The sequence below is a fragment of the Zeus faber genome (assembly GCF_960531495.2).
Source record: "Zeus faber genome assembly, chromosome: 7".
Taxonomy (NCBI): Eukaryota; Metazoa; Chordata; class Actinopteri; order Zeiformes; family Zeidae; genus Zeus; species Zeus faber.
The window spans coordinates 9,825,397-9,840,543 of record NC_137203.1 but is presented as its reverse complement, the minus strand read 5'-3'; the positions used below and the strand labels follow the sequence as shown (position 1 = coordinate 9,840,543).

The following is a 15,147-nucleotide window of genomic DNA, read 5'->3' as shown; positions in this document are numbered from 1 at the left end:
AATCAAAGTTTTTATTTGCCGCATGCATTCATACAAGTACGGTGCAGTGTAATGCTGACGAGAAACTCTGGTTCAAAGACTACAAAACAAAGTAGGAGGGGGAAAAAAAACATACAAGAAATATAAACAATAAAATGGATATAGGATATCTAGTTGATATAAACACCAATCAGCCACAACATTAAAACCACCACTTATAACCACTAATATAGTGTAGCTCCCCCTCGAGCCGCCAAAACAGCTCGGACCCCTGGAGGCATGGACTCCACAAGACCTCTGAAGGTGTCCTGTTGTATCTGGCACCAAGACGTTAGCAGCAGATCCTTTAAGTCCTGGAAGCTGTGAGGTGGGGCTCCTCTGGATCGGGCTTGTTGCTCCAGCACATCCCACAGATGCTCCATTGGATCGGATCCTAATCCCGCTCATCCACATTATGTAGAAGAAAACATGATTCATCAGACCAGGCCCCCTTCTTCCATTGCTCCATGTCCAGTTCTGATGCTCAGGAGCCCCTTTCAGGTGCTTTTGGTGGTAGACAGGGGTCAGCATGGGCACTCTGACCGGTCTGCGTCTACACAGCCATACAGTGTATGGGGCTGTGTGTTCTGACACCTTTCCATCATCACAGCATTAACCTTTTCACCAATTTATGCACATAGTTCCCCACATGCATCAATGAGCCCATGAGCCCATGACCCAGTGACCGGTTCACCTTCCTTGGACCACTTTTGGTAGGTCATAACCACTGCATACCAGGAACACCCCACAAGACCTGTCGTTTTGGAGATGCTCTGACTCAGTCGTCTAGCCACCACAATTTGGTCCTTGTCAAAGTCTCTCAGATCCTTACGCTTGCTAAATTTTTCAGCTTCCGACACAACAAGTTCAAGTTCTTCAAGAACTGACTGTTCACTTGCTGCCTAATATATCCCATCTCTTGACAGTTGCCATTTGGAACGAGATGAGGAATGTTATTCACTTCACCAGTCAGTGGGTTTTAATGTTGTGGCTGATCGGGGTATAAGGTGGAATGGAGGCAGATGCCCTTTGGTCAAGAGCTGGACTGGGCGCTGTGCTGTGGCCGCCTAAACAATTAGGATTTGTTTAATGCAGAGGATCCTACTTCTGAAACCAATAACATTCACTACGTTCAACATTCATTCAACATCATTATTTAAAAATATTTATTCACGTCAACCAAGTGAGTTTACCTTATTTTGTACATGTGAGGACATTATTATTATTTTTTATAACGCACCAATTTCCTGTTAGGAATACAATACAGCATATAGAGCAAAGATTACTGCAAAAGGTGACAAAATCTCCACAAATACTACAAAGATAAATAGCCACATTATACGTTTAAATGTTAAATTATAAATAATATTGACAAAACAAAAAAGTAATCTGCATCGAGCAGGTAACCCATGCAGGTCCGTGGTTCAGGAATCTGTTTTTATGAATACTTTCTGCCTGGAAAATATCTTGATGGCCTCCTCTATTTCGGACAGTTTGCAATCGAGTTGAGCACGACGGGAACGAGTGGTGAGACTGTCTGCTCTGACCGGGAGGGAGAGCAACTCTCGGACCAGGGACTGGTGCGCTGAGGAGACAGAGTCAGAGTGAGCCAAAGAACCACTATTAAACATGAGTATGTTGCCCTCCCAAAACTACGAGTCCCCAAGCAGTTTTTAGTTCAGTCAATTGAATTGGTCAATGCTCACTAACATTAATTTGTGTGGGTTTTTTTTAAAGGTGTCCTATGCATGCCATAAAAAGATTGGATGTAGAGTATGTTTGTTGGCAATGCCACCTTGCAACAATGCATTGCTGCCACGGCAAACCGGCAAATTGGTCACCGGGCCTCAACCCCAAGTTCTGTCCCACGCAGCAACAAAAAGAGTGACGACGGCAGGTAAAGCCGACGAGCGCCCCTTCAAAACAAACGAGGCGAAAGTTAAGCCAGGGTAGAGACGTGCAGAAGCGGAGGCATACTCTCTTTGAAGGTCCGCAGGGTGTCCTGTCTGTCCCTCTCCGGCATCAGCGTGTGACCAGCTGGGACGGTCGGATCGGGTGCATTCCTCCTCTTCTCCTCCTCCTCCCTACGCCACTGCTCTTTTCTCTGCTCGAGACTAAATGCGAGTGTTGGTGTGTTGGTGTGTGTGTGTGTGTGTGTGTGTGTGTGTGTGTGTGTGTGTGTGTGACAGAGAGAGAGAAACAAGAGGGCAAATGCATGGGGACAGAGGGGACGGGGGAACAATGAGAGAATGAACCGCCGCATCTCATGGGGATGTTCATTTATGGAGACAGTACTCACTAGGAAGGCACTTGTCCCTTGACCGCGCTGGGTATGGGCTTTTCTTTGAGGTTCGTCAGCGACTGGGACCGTCGCATTTCGGTCTTTCCTGCGGCCCTTGCGTTATGTCTTATGAAATCCACACTCGCCCCCTGGATCTGCAACTGTTCGCGGGAGTTAATTCAAAGCAAAGCAGGCAATGTGAAGTAAAGCGCGGAGGTTCCCCGTGCACAGCTCTGTAGCTCTGGAGAGATTCAACACACACCTGTTACCATCAGAGCAATGCTCATGGTCTTTCTTATCATTATTTCCCATAATAATAACAGGGACCATGTGATGTGTTTATCTTACAGTACATTTACAGACGTCCGTTTTATTTCTTTTACCGGTTGGCTCTCGGTGCTTGTCCCATTAGACCCAGCGGACGCACAGCGTGGGCGGGCCCTCAGAAAGTTTTGACACTGTGGCTTTGGAGATGGGCTCGGGTCCTGAATGTAAGCAGGTGACCGGATTAGAAGAGAAAACGCAATGGGAGACTCCAAGGATGTTCCTCTTCATACAGGGCCACCTTACCTGCAGCTGGCTCATCACCCTTGACGGGGTGTTCTGGTATTTAACGGAGCTCCAAAGAGCTTTGACCGGGGCGGAGTGGCATCGTGCCCGCTCGGCGTCCTGCTCTTTGTAGCGCCTCTGGATTTCCCGTAGTCGCTGCACGTTTTCTTTACCATAGTCGCGCAAAAGCTGTTCTGAGGGATGTGTGATGAAAGTCAGTCAGAAAAGTTAAGCAAACTATTTTTGCAATGATCTAATTCATTCCAATCCAAAACAAACACTCCCACGGAAGTCAGACCGACTCAAAAATCGAATGGCTAGGAGAACATATAGGTTAAGGAAACATTCACAAACTCTTTGCATATAATTACTAGCATTGTATATTAAGGTTCCACTTTAAGAGTAGGGTTAGAGAGGAAACAAGATGTATCTAAAAACCTCAGAGGAACCAGGGAGGGAGACCCAGACTCTGGAGAAGCTCAAATTTGGGTATCATAGTTAAGACAAAATATAAACAAGCAGTCTGACTGTAGGGAACTGATAGGCAGTTACTATCCATTTCATGTATAACACAGTAGGCTTTCATGCTATTCAATGGTTAATTCAAATTCAAGCCAAATAATACAGAAAAACACACGTACTTTGTTTCAGAGCATTTGGGGTGAAGGGGACACTCTCCTGTTTCAGGAGTGCTCCCACTATACCATTCTGGCCTCGCTCCAGGATGTGGGTGCCGCTAGGACCAATTCGTGGAGGACGGTGTAGGGCCCGAGCACTGTAGCAGGCAGGGTGGAGGACAGGGTCTGGGGCAAGGGGCCCCGGCATCAGGGCCAAAGGGCCCTTAGTGTTTCCTTCCAGACGACCACGAGCTGGGGGAAAAGAGGAATTATTCAAGATTCAAGATTTTTATTTGCCGTGTGCAGTCATACAGTGAAATGTTGAGGAGAATCTCTGGTGCAAAGACCACAAACAAAGTAGGAGGAAAAAAAAAATCACAAGAATATACATATGATATAGTATATCTAGTCTATATACAGCACACACCGATCAGCCACAACATTAAAACCACCACTAATAACCACTTATATTGTGTAGCTCCCCATCGTGCCACCAACAGCTCTGACCCGTGGAGGCATGGACTCCACAAGACCTCTGAAGGTGTCCTGTGGTATCTGGCACCAAGACGTTAGCAGCAGATCCTTTAAGTCCTGGAAGTTGTGAGGTGGGGCCCCCATGGATCGGGCTTGTTGTTCCAGCACATCCCACACATGCTTCATCGGATATGACCCTAACCCCAACCATTCACATGATGTAGAAGAAAACAGGATTCGTCGGACCAGGCCACCTTCTTCCATTGCTCCATGGTCCAGTTCTGATGCTCACGTGCCTTGTAGCTGCATTGTAGCTGCTTTCAGTGGTGGACAGGGGTCAGCATGGACACTCTGACCGGTCTGTGGCTACACAGTCCAATACGCATCAACCTGTGATGCACTGTGTGTTGTGACACCTTTCTATCATAGCAGCATTAACTTTTTCACCAATTAGTGCTACAGTAGCTCTTCTGTTAGATCGGACCAGACGGTCTAGACTTCACTCCACACATGCATTAATGAGCCCATGGGCGTCCATGACCCTGTTGCCGGTTCACCGTTTGTCCTTCCTTGGACCACTTTTGGTAGTTACTAACCGCTGCACACAGAGAACACCCCACAAGAACTGCCGTTTTGGAGACGCTCTGACCCAGTCGTCTAGCCATCACAATGTGGTCCTTGTCAAAGTGGCTCAGATCCTTACGCTTGACCATTTTTCCCGCTTCCAACACATCAACTTCAAGAACTGACTGTTGACTTGCTGCCTAATATATCCCACCCCTTGACAGGTGGCACTGGAACGAGATGTTCAATGTTATTCACTTCATCAATCAGTGGCTTATCGGTGTAGGATATAGGCAAGATAAAATACACATAATCAAAATATGTATGTATCTACAATACGCAACAGAGTATTACCGTGGATACTAATAATAAAAATAAGAAGAAGAAGAAGAAGAAGAAAAATAATAATAATTATAATGGAGAATGAAGAATAAAGAATGGAGAAGATGTCATGCATGCAGTAAATCATGTAAATTAAATCAATGGAGCCCCAGCTGTCCACTAATAGGCACATACTACACGTCGGGGCACAGGGCAGCTTACCAGAGGAGGGCCGCCTGTAGCACGGGGGGTACAGACAGGGGTCCGGGGGGATCGGCCCGGAGATCTTCGACGGACCCTCGCACATTCCAGGCTAATTTCGAACAGAAATTGCAACTCAAATCACACGGCGCGGCTCCGTGACACGTCGAGAGCGACTCCCACGGCACTCGTCTCCGACAGCTTACGAAGGCGCTTCGAGATCAACTGGGGATTTGTCCGCGCGGCCAGACTGATGACGCCGCAGTAACAACAACAACACCTGTAGGAGGAATCACCATGGCAACGGTGGAGCCGCGCATAGAAGTAGATCTCATAGACAGACAATTCCTACTAAATCGCCGCGATAACCAGCAGACTCATGTGTATTAAAAAAAAAAAAAATGTATGAAATAAAATGTTCATAATCACGTAAGCAGCCCTGTTATTTGTGCAGGAGTTTGAGAAATAATCGCTATTCTATATATATATATTTTTTGTTAGCGCCAAACATCTGTCAATCTTTCAACAGAGTGCTTTTTTTTTTAGGGGGCGGGTTCGTCCGACAATCGCGCTTTAATTCCAAACGGATTGTCATCGTCAGTCTAGTATTTCTATTCCTAACCCTGGATCGACCGTGGGTTCGTAATCCCAGTGGCAGCCGCCAACTACTGGTGACACGCACCATTACAACAGAACGCACTTCTAGGACACCGTGTTTCGGCGCAGAAATGCTTAATCGCCGCCACACAAACGGCCCTATCGCACTTTATGATGTTATCACTGGATCACCTTTCTAACAACCTGACAACGCTGACACAATGACGTTTGTCGTGGGTTTTGGGTCGACTCTCAAGATACAGAAAGACACGCATGTAGCCTAGACAACCGGAGGCTCGTAAAACACTGATATACCGACAGTGAACACGAGCGAGACTCGACGGCTTTTCCGCAAACTCTCGCACCGACACCGCGGCGCCGCCCGTCGAGCGTGTCCGTCGCGGTGCGCATGCGCGGCGGGCGCCCCCTGCTTTCTCCTTGACTGTGACCAGCTGAGCCCAGAGGCGTGTGGAGCTGCGCGTTGCTTCCCAAATAAAAGGTAGAGAACCGCGTTTTATTCGAGCCCATCCGTTATAATATCAAATGTGTTTAAACGCTTGGGGTGACGTTATTATTATTATTATTTTTTTTTGGGGGGGGGGGGGCGTTGATGTTGGCGAATGTCACAGACCCGAATGCCGAGGGCCGTCATGCGTGTGCCGCGTACGTTCTCCGCGTAAGGGTCCTTTTTTTTTATTTTTCCGGTTGGGGCTGGATAGATAATGACCCGTGTCGTCGAACACGTCGGGCGGCGGTCCGGGTGGCTTTTTCAAACGTGTGAATGGCGCCGTCCGATTCCCACTGCGCCCGGAAAAGACTGGCCCCGGCGGCGCTCGGCCGACGCGCGGTGCAGCGGAGGCCAGAAAGGCGCAGCGGCGGTGACCCCGGAGGACAGGACGAAGCGCGGACACCGGTTCAAAGGCGGCTCCTGAGGCACTAAAACGGGTGTTTCCAGGGAAGCACGAAGTCCACCGGTCGCCAAATACGAAGACGCTCCGTGTACTGCAAAGGTCCTCTGAACGCAGCCTGCTTAGTGATAACAGTAAATTTTATAATATTCTGAGCGCAGTAGGGCCCGTGTGTAAGCCTGATACCAGCACCTCTGCGTTGTGTAGTCAAGTCAAGTCACACTCAGGGCAACACAGTGATTTACAACAGTTGTGAACGCTTGTCCTATCCCCAGCCCAGGATTAAACATTATTATTACTATATACTGAAAGGTTGCTCTCCAAAGTCCTGAAATTACCAGTTTTTCTACCCAGGGTTCACATGACATTTGATAAATTGATATATAAGACAATGGTGGTGAACTCACCTACGATTAACACAGTCGCCCAATGGGACCCAGCCGGGATAAAACAAAGTTTCAACTCATATTTAACCCTGGAGTCTGCAAGGCGAATGAACATCATAACCGTGTAGTGATGTGGATGGTGGCTGTTGGAGAGGCCCCGAATGCTGCGCAAATCCAGGTGATATGTTCTCTCGGGGGAACCAGTCTTGAACTTATCCTACACGGGACCTCCTCCATGACACACCACACTGTCTTCCCCTGGTTACACGTGTTTAACAAGGTTTAAATACAAATGTTTGTACTTCTTTCCAAAAGTGGCTTGTTGATTATTAAATAAGGTTTTGCATCTCCGGTTTTGCTTAACCCTTATTTACTTAGTGTGGATTCAGGCCAAATGAAAGTGGCATGGAAACATTTCCAATTCACTCTTAATTTCCTCACACTGTTAACAACCACGTTGTAGGTTTTGTGTGGTGGCTGTTTTTTTCTACCCAACATTTCTGCTTTTCATTGGCTGCAGTGCAGAGATTATAAGAATGTGTGGCAGGTTAGAATTAGGAGGTTCGTTTCAGAAGGTTTACTCTCTTTTACGTTTCATTGAGACGGATGAATGGAAAAAGAGCGTCGATTTTGAAACATTTGGTCGTACGTGTGGCGGTGTCAGGTTTACCCGGACTAAAAATAGAGTAGGGTAAGGGGACTCGGAATAGAGTAGACTTGAAGGAGTCAAAAACAGACTGGTGAAGGAGTTGAGTAGAGGAAGAGGAGATCTGTCTTTACAGAGGTGGCGGTGACTGACGGTAGAGGAGATACAAGGTCATCGAAATGCCACCTCGGATAAGCCAGCAGTCGCTTTGCTCAGACTCTCAGAACCGGTGCATGGAGACAGCGCAGGGGACATGGCAGCGCCACTGCACCCAGCATGGAGGTTGAGGCAATTTGAACCAGCGAGGGTGCACGCCGGGCCCTTGTCAACAGTATCTCGTGCATTAGTCATGTACATGCGGCGCAGAAAGAACATGCATTTACCGACTGACAGCCATTGTGTCCTTGTCAACAGTATCTCGTGCATTAGGCATGTACATGCGGCGCAGAAAGAATATGCATTCACCGACTGACAGCCATTGTGTGGCAATGGTCGGGCAGCCCCACCTATATAGGTAACAGTCCCACTGTCACTAAAAGGCAAGGCTCACATCAGTTGCAAAACTGTCCACGGCACATATCCACACACAGACATAGGACACAGGAGAAGGCCGCAGATTGTGCAATGTAGCATGTTATGATAATGGTGTGCGAAGCGCTTGCCAAAAAGTCTCCATTGTCCCGCCTTGCAATGTCCCTCCTGCAAAGAGAGTCATGGCAGAAAAAAGCCTGCAGACGGTCGAGCGGCAGGAGGAGAGGACAGGAACAGGCAAGCAGGCAGAGAATAAAGACCATTGTGAGCCATGCGGGCACCACCCTCCCAAGGGACACGGTGAGTGGGGGAGGAGCGCCGCGGGTGGAGCCGACTGACGTGCTAACAGGGTCTGCGTGGTTTGAACACTGACTTCACTGACGCAGCCAGAGTCTCCCCTATTCATTATTGATAAGGATCGGACCAACCAGAGCTCAGGGGATAACCTCTGCGGTTGTCCTGGAAAAAGAATGAGGCGATCAATCAGAGTTTAGTTCCTCGAAGAGTCATCTGTGCATCTGTGCATTATCTCCCTGATTCAGGGAGATAATGGTCTGACAAACAGGTCTGACAAACACCGCTTCCTCCTTCAAAGTGGCCTGTGCCAGCACACGCACAAATCAAGTATATGTGCACCGGTGAGAGCACATGCATGCACACGGACTAGGGCTGGGAGATATTGATGATCATAAAATCTAATATTACAATATTCTTATATATTAATATTCTATACTTCAATATCGATAATTGGACACTATTTTGGGGATGACTATTGGTACTTTCATAAGATAATTTACACAGGAAATAGCTGAGAAACAACCATGAGTAATGTGGAGATAGATGATGGATGGATAGACAGACTGATTGATAGATAGATGGATAGATAAATAGATCGATACTTTATTCATCCCCGGGGGAAATTGCAATGTTATAACAGCTCACATCAAAACAGTAGCAAAATAATAATAAAGCAATACAATAAAATATATGAAAAAGAAAATGGCAACATATGGAAAAACTTGATTGTACACAATAAAATATGGCAATATACAATACAATAAACCTAATGATAAACAACAACATAACCTAAAATGAACAGGAAAACAAGTGAAAAAAAATAATAGAAAATATATACAGTATAACACATGTATATTTGACATTTATATATATATATATATCTAATATATATATGTGTGTTTGTGTATATAAGTGTGTGTGTGTGTGTGTGTGTGTGTGTATGTATATATATATATAAAATATATGCGTGTGTGTATAATATGACCATTATAACATCTAGAACAGTCAATGAAGTTCAGAAAACTGCATTTCTTTACTGTAATGCAGCAATAAAGACAAAATTTATCTATGTTACGATAACTCCTTATATTAATATAATAACATTATATAGCCCAGCCCTAACACACACATAGACATTGACATAGTGTGGCGCAGCGAGCCAGCGGACCCTGATAATGCGGGAGTGAAGCCCAGTGTGCAGTGCTATGCAGAAACAATTGTTGCTGACTAACCAAACCTGCTTCTGCTTGTGTGAGCATTGCAGCGCGACGTGCTACAGCTGTCGTTACAGACGACATTTGGGCTTTTTCCTCTCCTCACAGCGGCCTCGCAGCAGTAGAATGGACTGCAGGGGCCTTGCAGCACTGCCGACCCCTCTACCACCCCCCGTATAGCAGAGTCTTTCTCTTACTAAAATCAATCCCATTTGACAAACTACTTCTGCTTGGTGCTAATGAACCAAGGCCAGGAAATCACCAGATTTGAACGTGTGAATGCAGGGGAGGAGAGAAGCCTTTTATTAGTCGCTGAAGGAACTTTCCAGATGGTCAGGATGAAGGTGGCGGTGGGGGGTGGGGGGGCTTCAGACAGTTCATCACCCCGGAGGTCGTCTTCTGGCGTGTGAATGTTGGCGGTAACACACAAAACCGCGCTTTGTGCATTGACACATCTATCTGTGCTGGTGTGATGTAACGCTTTGTTTTCTGTGCCGACTGCAGTGTGATTTGTTCTCAAGTCAGGAAACATATTTGTCTATTGTTGCTATGATCTTTTGGTATGAACATTATTTTTCCAAATGGGGCTTTATTTTTACAAGGCAGTTATATTTTTTTTCGTTTTGAAACTCCTTTCTTATAATTTTTAGTTTTGAAACTAATTTCTTTTCCCTGTCTCCATAGGCACAATGGCTGTACCTCCTTCATACTCAGATTTGGGGAAATCTGCCAAAGACATCTTCAGCAAGGGCTATGGTAGGGGCTCCTTTTCCTGCATTATTTACTTGAGAAAATAGCACTGTAGGAGTACTTGTATCCAGAAAAGTATTTCTAGTTACTTATTGTACTGTGATTGTTTGAGATTTGCACTCTGCATTGTAAGGGTTATTATTTTCCGCCTTAAATCTTGTGGCCATTTTTCTCCTTGCGGTCATTTTAAAGACATTTCTTTTGTCGCCAGGCTTCGGGATCATAAAACTGGACCTGAAGACAAAGTCCCAGAGTGGGGTTGTAAGTACAACGTTATCCTGTCCTTTTTTCCAGCTCCATGTCTGACTGTTGCGTCTAGAATGGGGTGTAGTTCACCAGGATGACTCGCAGCGCCCTGCGCCGACGTGTGCTGGTTCTCTGACGCTTTCTCCGTCAGAGGACTACCCCCATAACGCTTGGTCAAATCCAAATGAGAGTTTTTAAGCTTTGAAAGCGCATTGTGTCACAAAATCGGAACAAGTAGCTCATCTCACCGGAATAGGTGAATCTTCAGATTTCCCGGCCAAATCTGTTATGTGCTAAAATCCCCAATGTCCCACATTCCACGACGTCCCAAGCTCTTTGAAAAAATCCCACGGATAACCTCCGTCGGCGCCCAACGTCACAGGAAACGGCTGTTTGTACATCTCAAATGACTTGTTTTCCCTCTTTCCCCGCGTAGGGCACACAGACGTGCGTATGTGAACGCCGTGTGGTTCGTCCTAACTCTTTTCTTTCTGCTTTTTCCGCCTTCTCTTTGGATGTTCTCGTCAGATGGTAAGAGTGTGTCTGGTGGTACTTTGCAGGGAAAGAGTGAGTGTGTGTGTGTGTGTGTGTGTGTGTGTGTGTGTGTGTGTGTGTGTGTGTGTGTGTGTGTGTGTGTGTGTGTGTGTGTGTGTGTGTGTGTGTGTGTGTGTGTGTGTGTGTGTGTGTGTGTGTGTGCTAGATTTATGTAGACTTTATTTTATTTTTTTACTACTTCCTTGCAGCAGTAGTTCCTAAATACTCACCGGTCTTCCCCCCCCCCGAGTCCCAAACTACCCTCTGAGACCCAGCCCTTGATTTCCAGTGACATGACCAGCGAGGGTCAAGTGGGAGGGGATGCGAACACCATTGCGGGCTTCATCCACATTTTGGATTCTTTTTTTTTTTTTTTTTTTTTTCGGGCGTCCGTACAGTGTTGTGTATGAATAATATGAAGAAGCTCAACGCGCTGCACGCTCCTAATGTTCTCCTGCGGTGCTAGACATCAGGTTTTTAAGTCAGCGTTTTTAAATCCTTTTTTTGCCTGTCCTCGTGTGGACGGAGAGAATTCCAGAACAGGAGTTTAATATACACCGCACGCCATACACATGCACTGGCTTACTGCTCAGGGTTTGGGGTAAGGGTGTGATTTGGGACCTGGGGGGGGTCCAGGTTCAGCTCTACACTCAGAAAGCAGCGTCCTGACAGTTCGGCCTCTCCACGTTTCCTCCCCCTGTCATTTCCTCCGTGAATTGTATTCCTCGAAAAATAAACAAGTAAAAAATAATAAAGAGCTTCAATCAATCTAAATCCTACCCAAACACAGTTATTTGGATCGATAAGCAGTTGTCAACGCTGGAGAGGGGTTGTGCGGGGGCGAAGACATGGAGAGGCCTCCTAATTCCTTCCCTCGTCGTCGTCGTCTTTCCTCCTTCTCTGCTTTCCTCATGCAGTGCTTCCTTTCCCCGCTGGAACTCATTCTCTCTCTCTCTCTCTCTCTCTCTCTCTCTCTCTCTCTCTCTCTCTCTCTCTCTCTCTCTCTCTCTCTCTCTCTCTCTCTCTCTCTCTCTCTCTCTCTCTGCATTGCACTCATCTCTCCTCTCTCCTCCTCCCTCAGGAGTTTGCGACCTCTGGCTCCAACAACACAGACTCTGGGAAGTCGGGCGGCCATCTGGAGACCAAGTACAAAGTGAAGGAGCTGGGCCTGAGCTTCAACCAGAAATGGAACACGGACAACACCCTGACGACAGAAGTCACAATGGAGGACCAGGTTGGAAAACAGCACGTTTACTTTTAAAAGGAAGTGGGTGGTTTTGTTTTTATGGGTTTTTTTATTTTTTTTATTCTTGAGGAGATGTGTATGTGTCATTCAACCTAAGCAGTGGAACGTTTTACATTGATTTAGTACCTCGAGTCAATCACATTCTAACAGTTAACGATCAGTTATAAAAAGGAAGAATCAAAACAAAAACAAATACAAAAAAAAATATATATATATATCTATATAAATAGCTGCAGGGGGCAGCGCCACGGTTTGTGTGTGTGTGTGTGTGTATATGTGACAAATAAACCTCCTGAACCTTGAATCCTTTCTCTATTTTCTAGCTGGCGAAGGGCTTGAAGATCGGTTTGGATACATCCTTTGTGCCAAACACTGGGTAAGATGCAGATTGAATAATATTGGAAACGGGACGAAAACACCGATGGAGCAATGCAAAACCTCCGCTCTCATAAAGATTCACCGTTCCGTTCCCGTAATTATCTTCCCCGTGTCCCTCCACAGCAAGAAAAGTGCCAAGCTGAAGAGCGGCTACAAGCGCGACTTTGTCAACGTGGGCTGTGACCTGGACTTCGACATGGCCGGCCCCACCGTCCACGCCGCCGCGGTGCTGGGCTACGAGGGCTGGCTGGCCGGCTACCAGATCGCCTTTGACACGGCCAAGTCCAGACTGGCTAAGAACAACTTTGCCCTGGGCTACAAAGCAGGAGACTTCCAGCTGCACACCAACGTGTAAGTGGAGGGAAGGAGGGAGGGAGGGAGGGAGGGAGAGAGAGAGAGGGGGGGGGGGGAGAGGGAGGGAGAGAGAGAGAGAGAGAGATCGATAGATCGATCACTGGTTAAGAATAAGGGAATCGTCCTGGACAGAACACAGCAACACCCCATACACTTCCGAAAGTGTGCAATTTGCCAGTTGCAAAAACCAGCAAAAGGAGCGAGAACTCCCAGTGAAACCCAGCCATCCTGACCCCTAAGTATGGTCAGGTCTCCCCGTCCCCTTCCAACGGTTCTCTTTCCTCAGAGAGAGCTCCAGTCTGATGTGTCCGGCGTTGACTGTGTATTTACCGCCTCGGTTTCTGCTTCAGTAACGACGGCACAGAGTTCGGCGGCTCCATCTACCAGAAGGTGAACGGCAACTTGGAGACGGCGGTGAACCTGGCCTGGACGGCGGGAAGCAACAACACGCGCTTTGAGATCGGAGCCAAGTACCAGATGGATAAGAACGCGTCCGTGTCCGTGAGTGCTTTTCGTCCGGCGGCGGAGAGATCCCACTGGATCCCGACGCCTGTCCCAACCCACCCAGGCGTCGACGCGCACGCGCAACGTTAATTCAATGTTTTTTCCCCTTCCAGGCCAAAGTCAACAACGCCTCGCTGGTGGGAGTTGGCTACACCCAAAACCTCAGGCCAGGTGAGCGCTTCGGTTCCTTTCCTTTCCACGTGTAGCCAGAATTAAAAAAAAAAGAAAGAAAACATAATTAAAAGGCCACGCCCTTCCCTCGCAGGAGTGAAGCTCACGCTCTCGGGCCTGATCGACGGGAAGAACTTCAACGCCGGCGGACACAAGGTCGGCATGGGGTTCGAGCTGGAGGCGTGAGAGTCGGAGGGCGGAGGAGGAGGGGGAGGAGGTCGGAGTGAGAGACCCGACGGGAGTAACGACGCCCGAAATGTGGCCAGAGTGTAAAAGTCCACGACACAACACCCACCCCCCTCCCCCCCACTCCGTTGATCCCACGCAGACACACGTGCACACGGATGCAAAGAGACACATTCTTTTGGCCTTAAAACCCCCACCACCACCCACGCCCCCTGAGCACCGTGACAGTCAACCCCAGCCCCGCTGCAGTTCCACATCTTAGGTATTTATTCCAGTTCATTGGCGGAGAAGAGTCGTCCGGATGTTTCGGCCGCAAAGTGTAATTGAAGTTTAGCGTTTAGTCACACCCGGGTTCCCCTCCCACGTATCTTTTTATTCCTTTTACCGGGAAGAATTTGAGGCGCTTTTTATCCGACCGCGCGGGTCAGTTCTCTACACCTCGGATCCGCGTTGCGGTTCATTTACGTTCGCGGCGTCGACGGATAATAGACGATGCGCGTTGCCTTTGCGGCCGGCGCGCCTCGGAGAGGTGTTTTTATTTTGAAGCGGCCGACACACCGGTGAGTGCAGTGACCAGCGCGGATGCGACACGCGCCGCGGACAAACGAACAGAGAAGACGCAGAGGGAAGTCAAAAGGAAACTCGGGTTTTTACTGACACCAGAGTTGCACTGTGTACCTTCAAGTTGCCTAGAATCATCAGTTTAAAAAAAAACAAAAAAAAAAACCACCACCACAGTGTCCGGTCCTTTTTGCCGGACAACTTGTCAAGATCTCTGTCCTCTTATTTGTCTCTTTGTGAGTCCTGTACATTCTTCCCACTGCTGTTTGACCTGCTACGTGCTCTTCTTCGGATTGGGATCGTAGTCCCCAGTCAGGACCTCAAGCCTTGTTTCATTGATTTCATCTAATAAACAACGTCATTTGCATAGTTGTCAATGGCTGTCGACCTTCGAGTGATTTGTTTTTCTGTTTTGTTTCACATTATCTTTGGTCGCCGCCGCCTCTGACGGACATAAGCGTTCCTGGAACAAATGTAGGGAACGATAATTTGGACAAATGGTCATTTAAAAATGTCTTCATCGTATCAGAACAATCTCCCCGTCGCTGCTTGTTTAATGTACAGCCGCATACACACAGACGACATCACATCGCACGTATTCAGCAGATGCAAC

General features: G+C 47.4%; 2 protein-coding genes across 2 annotated transcripts; one reads left to right on the top strand and one right to left on the bottom strand.

Annotated features, from left to right (window-relative positions):
* Positions 1 to 1,442: 1,442 nt before the first annotated feature.
* enkd1 (enkurin domain containing 1) lies at positions 1,443 to 5,131 on the bottom strand (the record flags this gene model as incomplete). The annotated part of the gene is made up of 6 exons (XM_080004174.1): positions 1,443 to 1,603; positions 1,996 to 2,132; positions 2,318 to 2,460; positions 2,870 to 3,042; positions 3,490 to 3,717; positions 5,047 to 5,131. 6 exons carry the CDS (start codon positions 5,129 to 5,131, stop codon positions 1,443 to 1,445), a joined length of 927 nt encoding a protein of 308 aa, XP_079860300.1.
* Positions 5,132 to 5,981: 850 nt separating this feature from the next.
* vdac3 (voltage-dependent anion channel 3) lies at positions 5,982 to 14,928 on the top strand. Its single transcript, XM_080004071.1, has 10 exons — positions 5,982 to 6,121; positions 8,270 to 8,393; positions 10,289 to 10,360; positions 10,566 to 10,615; positions 12,216 to 12,368; positions 12,704 to 12,756; positions 12,882 to 13,109; positions 13,463 to 13,613; positions 13,730 to 13,787; positions 13,882 to 14,928. The coding sequence occupies exons 2-10, from the start codon at positions 8,276 to 8,278 to the stop codon at positions 13,971 to 13,973; spliced, it is 975 nt and encodes a 324-aa protein (XP_079860197.1). The 5' UTR covers positions 5,982 to 6,121; positions 8,270 to 8,275; the 3' UTR covers positions 13,974 to 14,928.
* The last annotated feature ends 219 nt before the right edge of the window (positions 14,929 to 15,147 follow it).

Coding starts and splice junctions, on each gene's coding strand:
- vdac3 (XM_080004071.1), top strand. CDS start 8,276: ATGGCAGAAAAAAGCCTGCAGACGGTCGAGCGGCAGGAGGAGAGGACA. Junction 10,361..10,565: donor CATCTTCAGCAAGGGCTATG/GTAGGGGCTCCT, acceptor TTTTGTCGCCAG/GCTTCGGGATCATAAAACTG. Junction 13,110..13,462: donor TTCCAGCTGCACACCAACGT/GTAAGTGGAGGG, acceptor TTTCTGCTTCAG/TAACGACGGCACAGAGTTCG.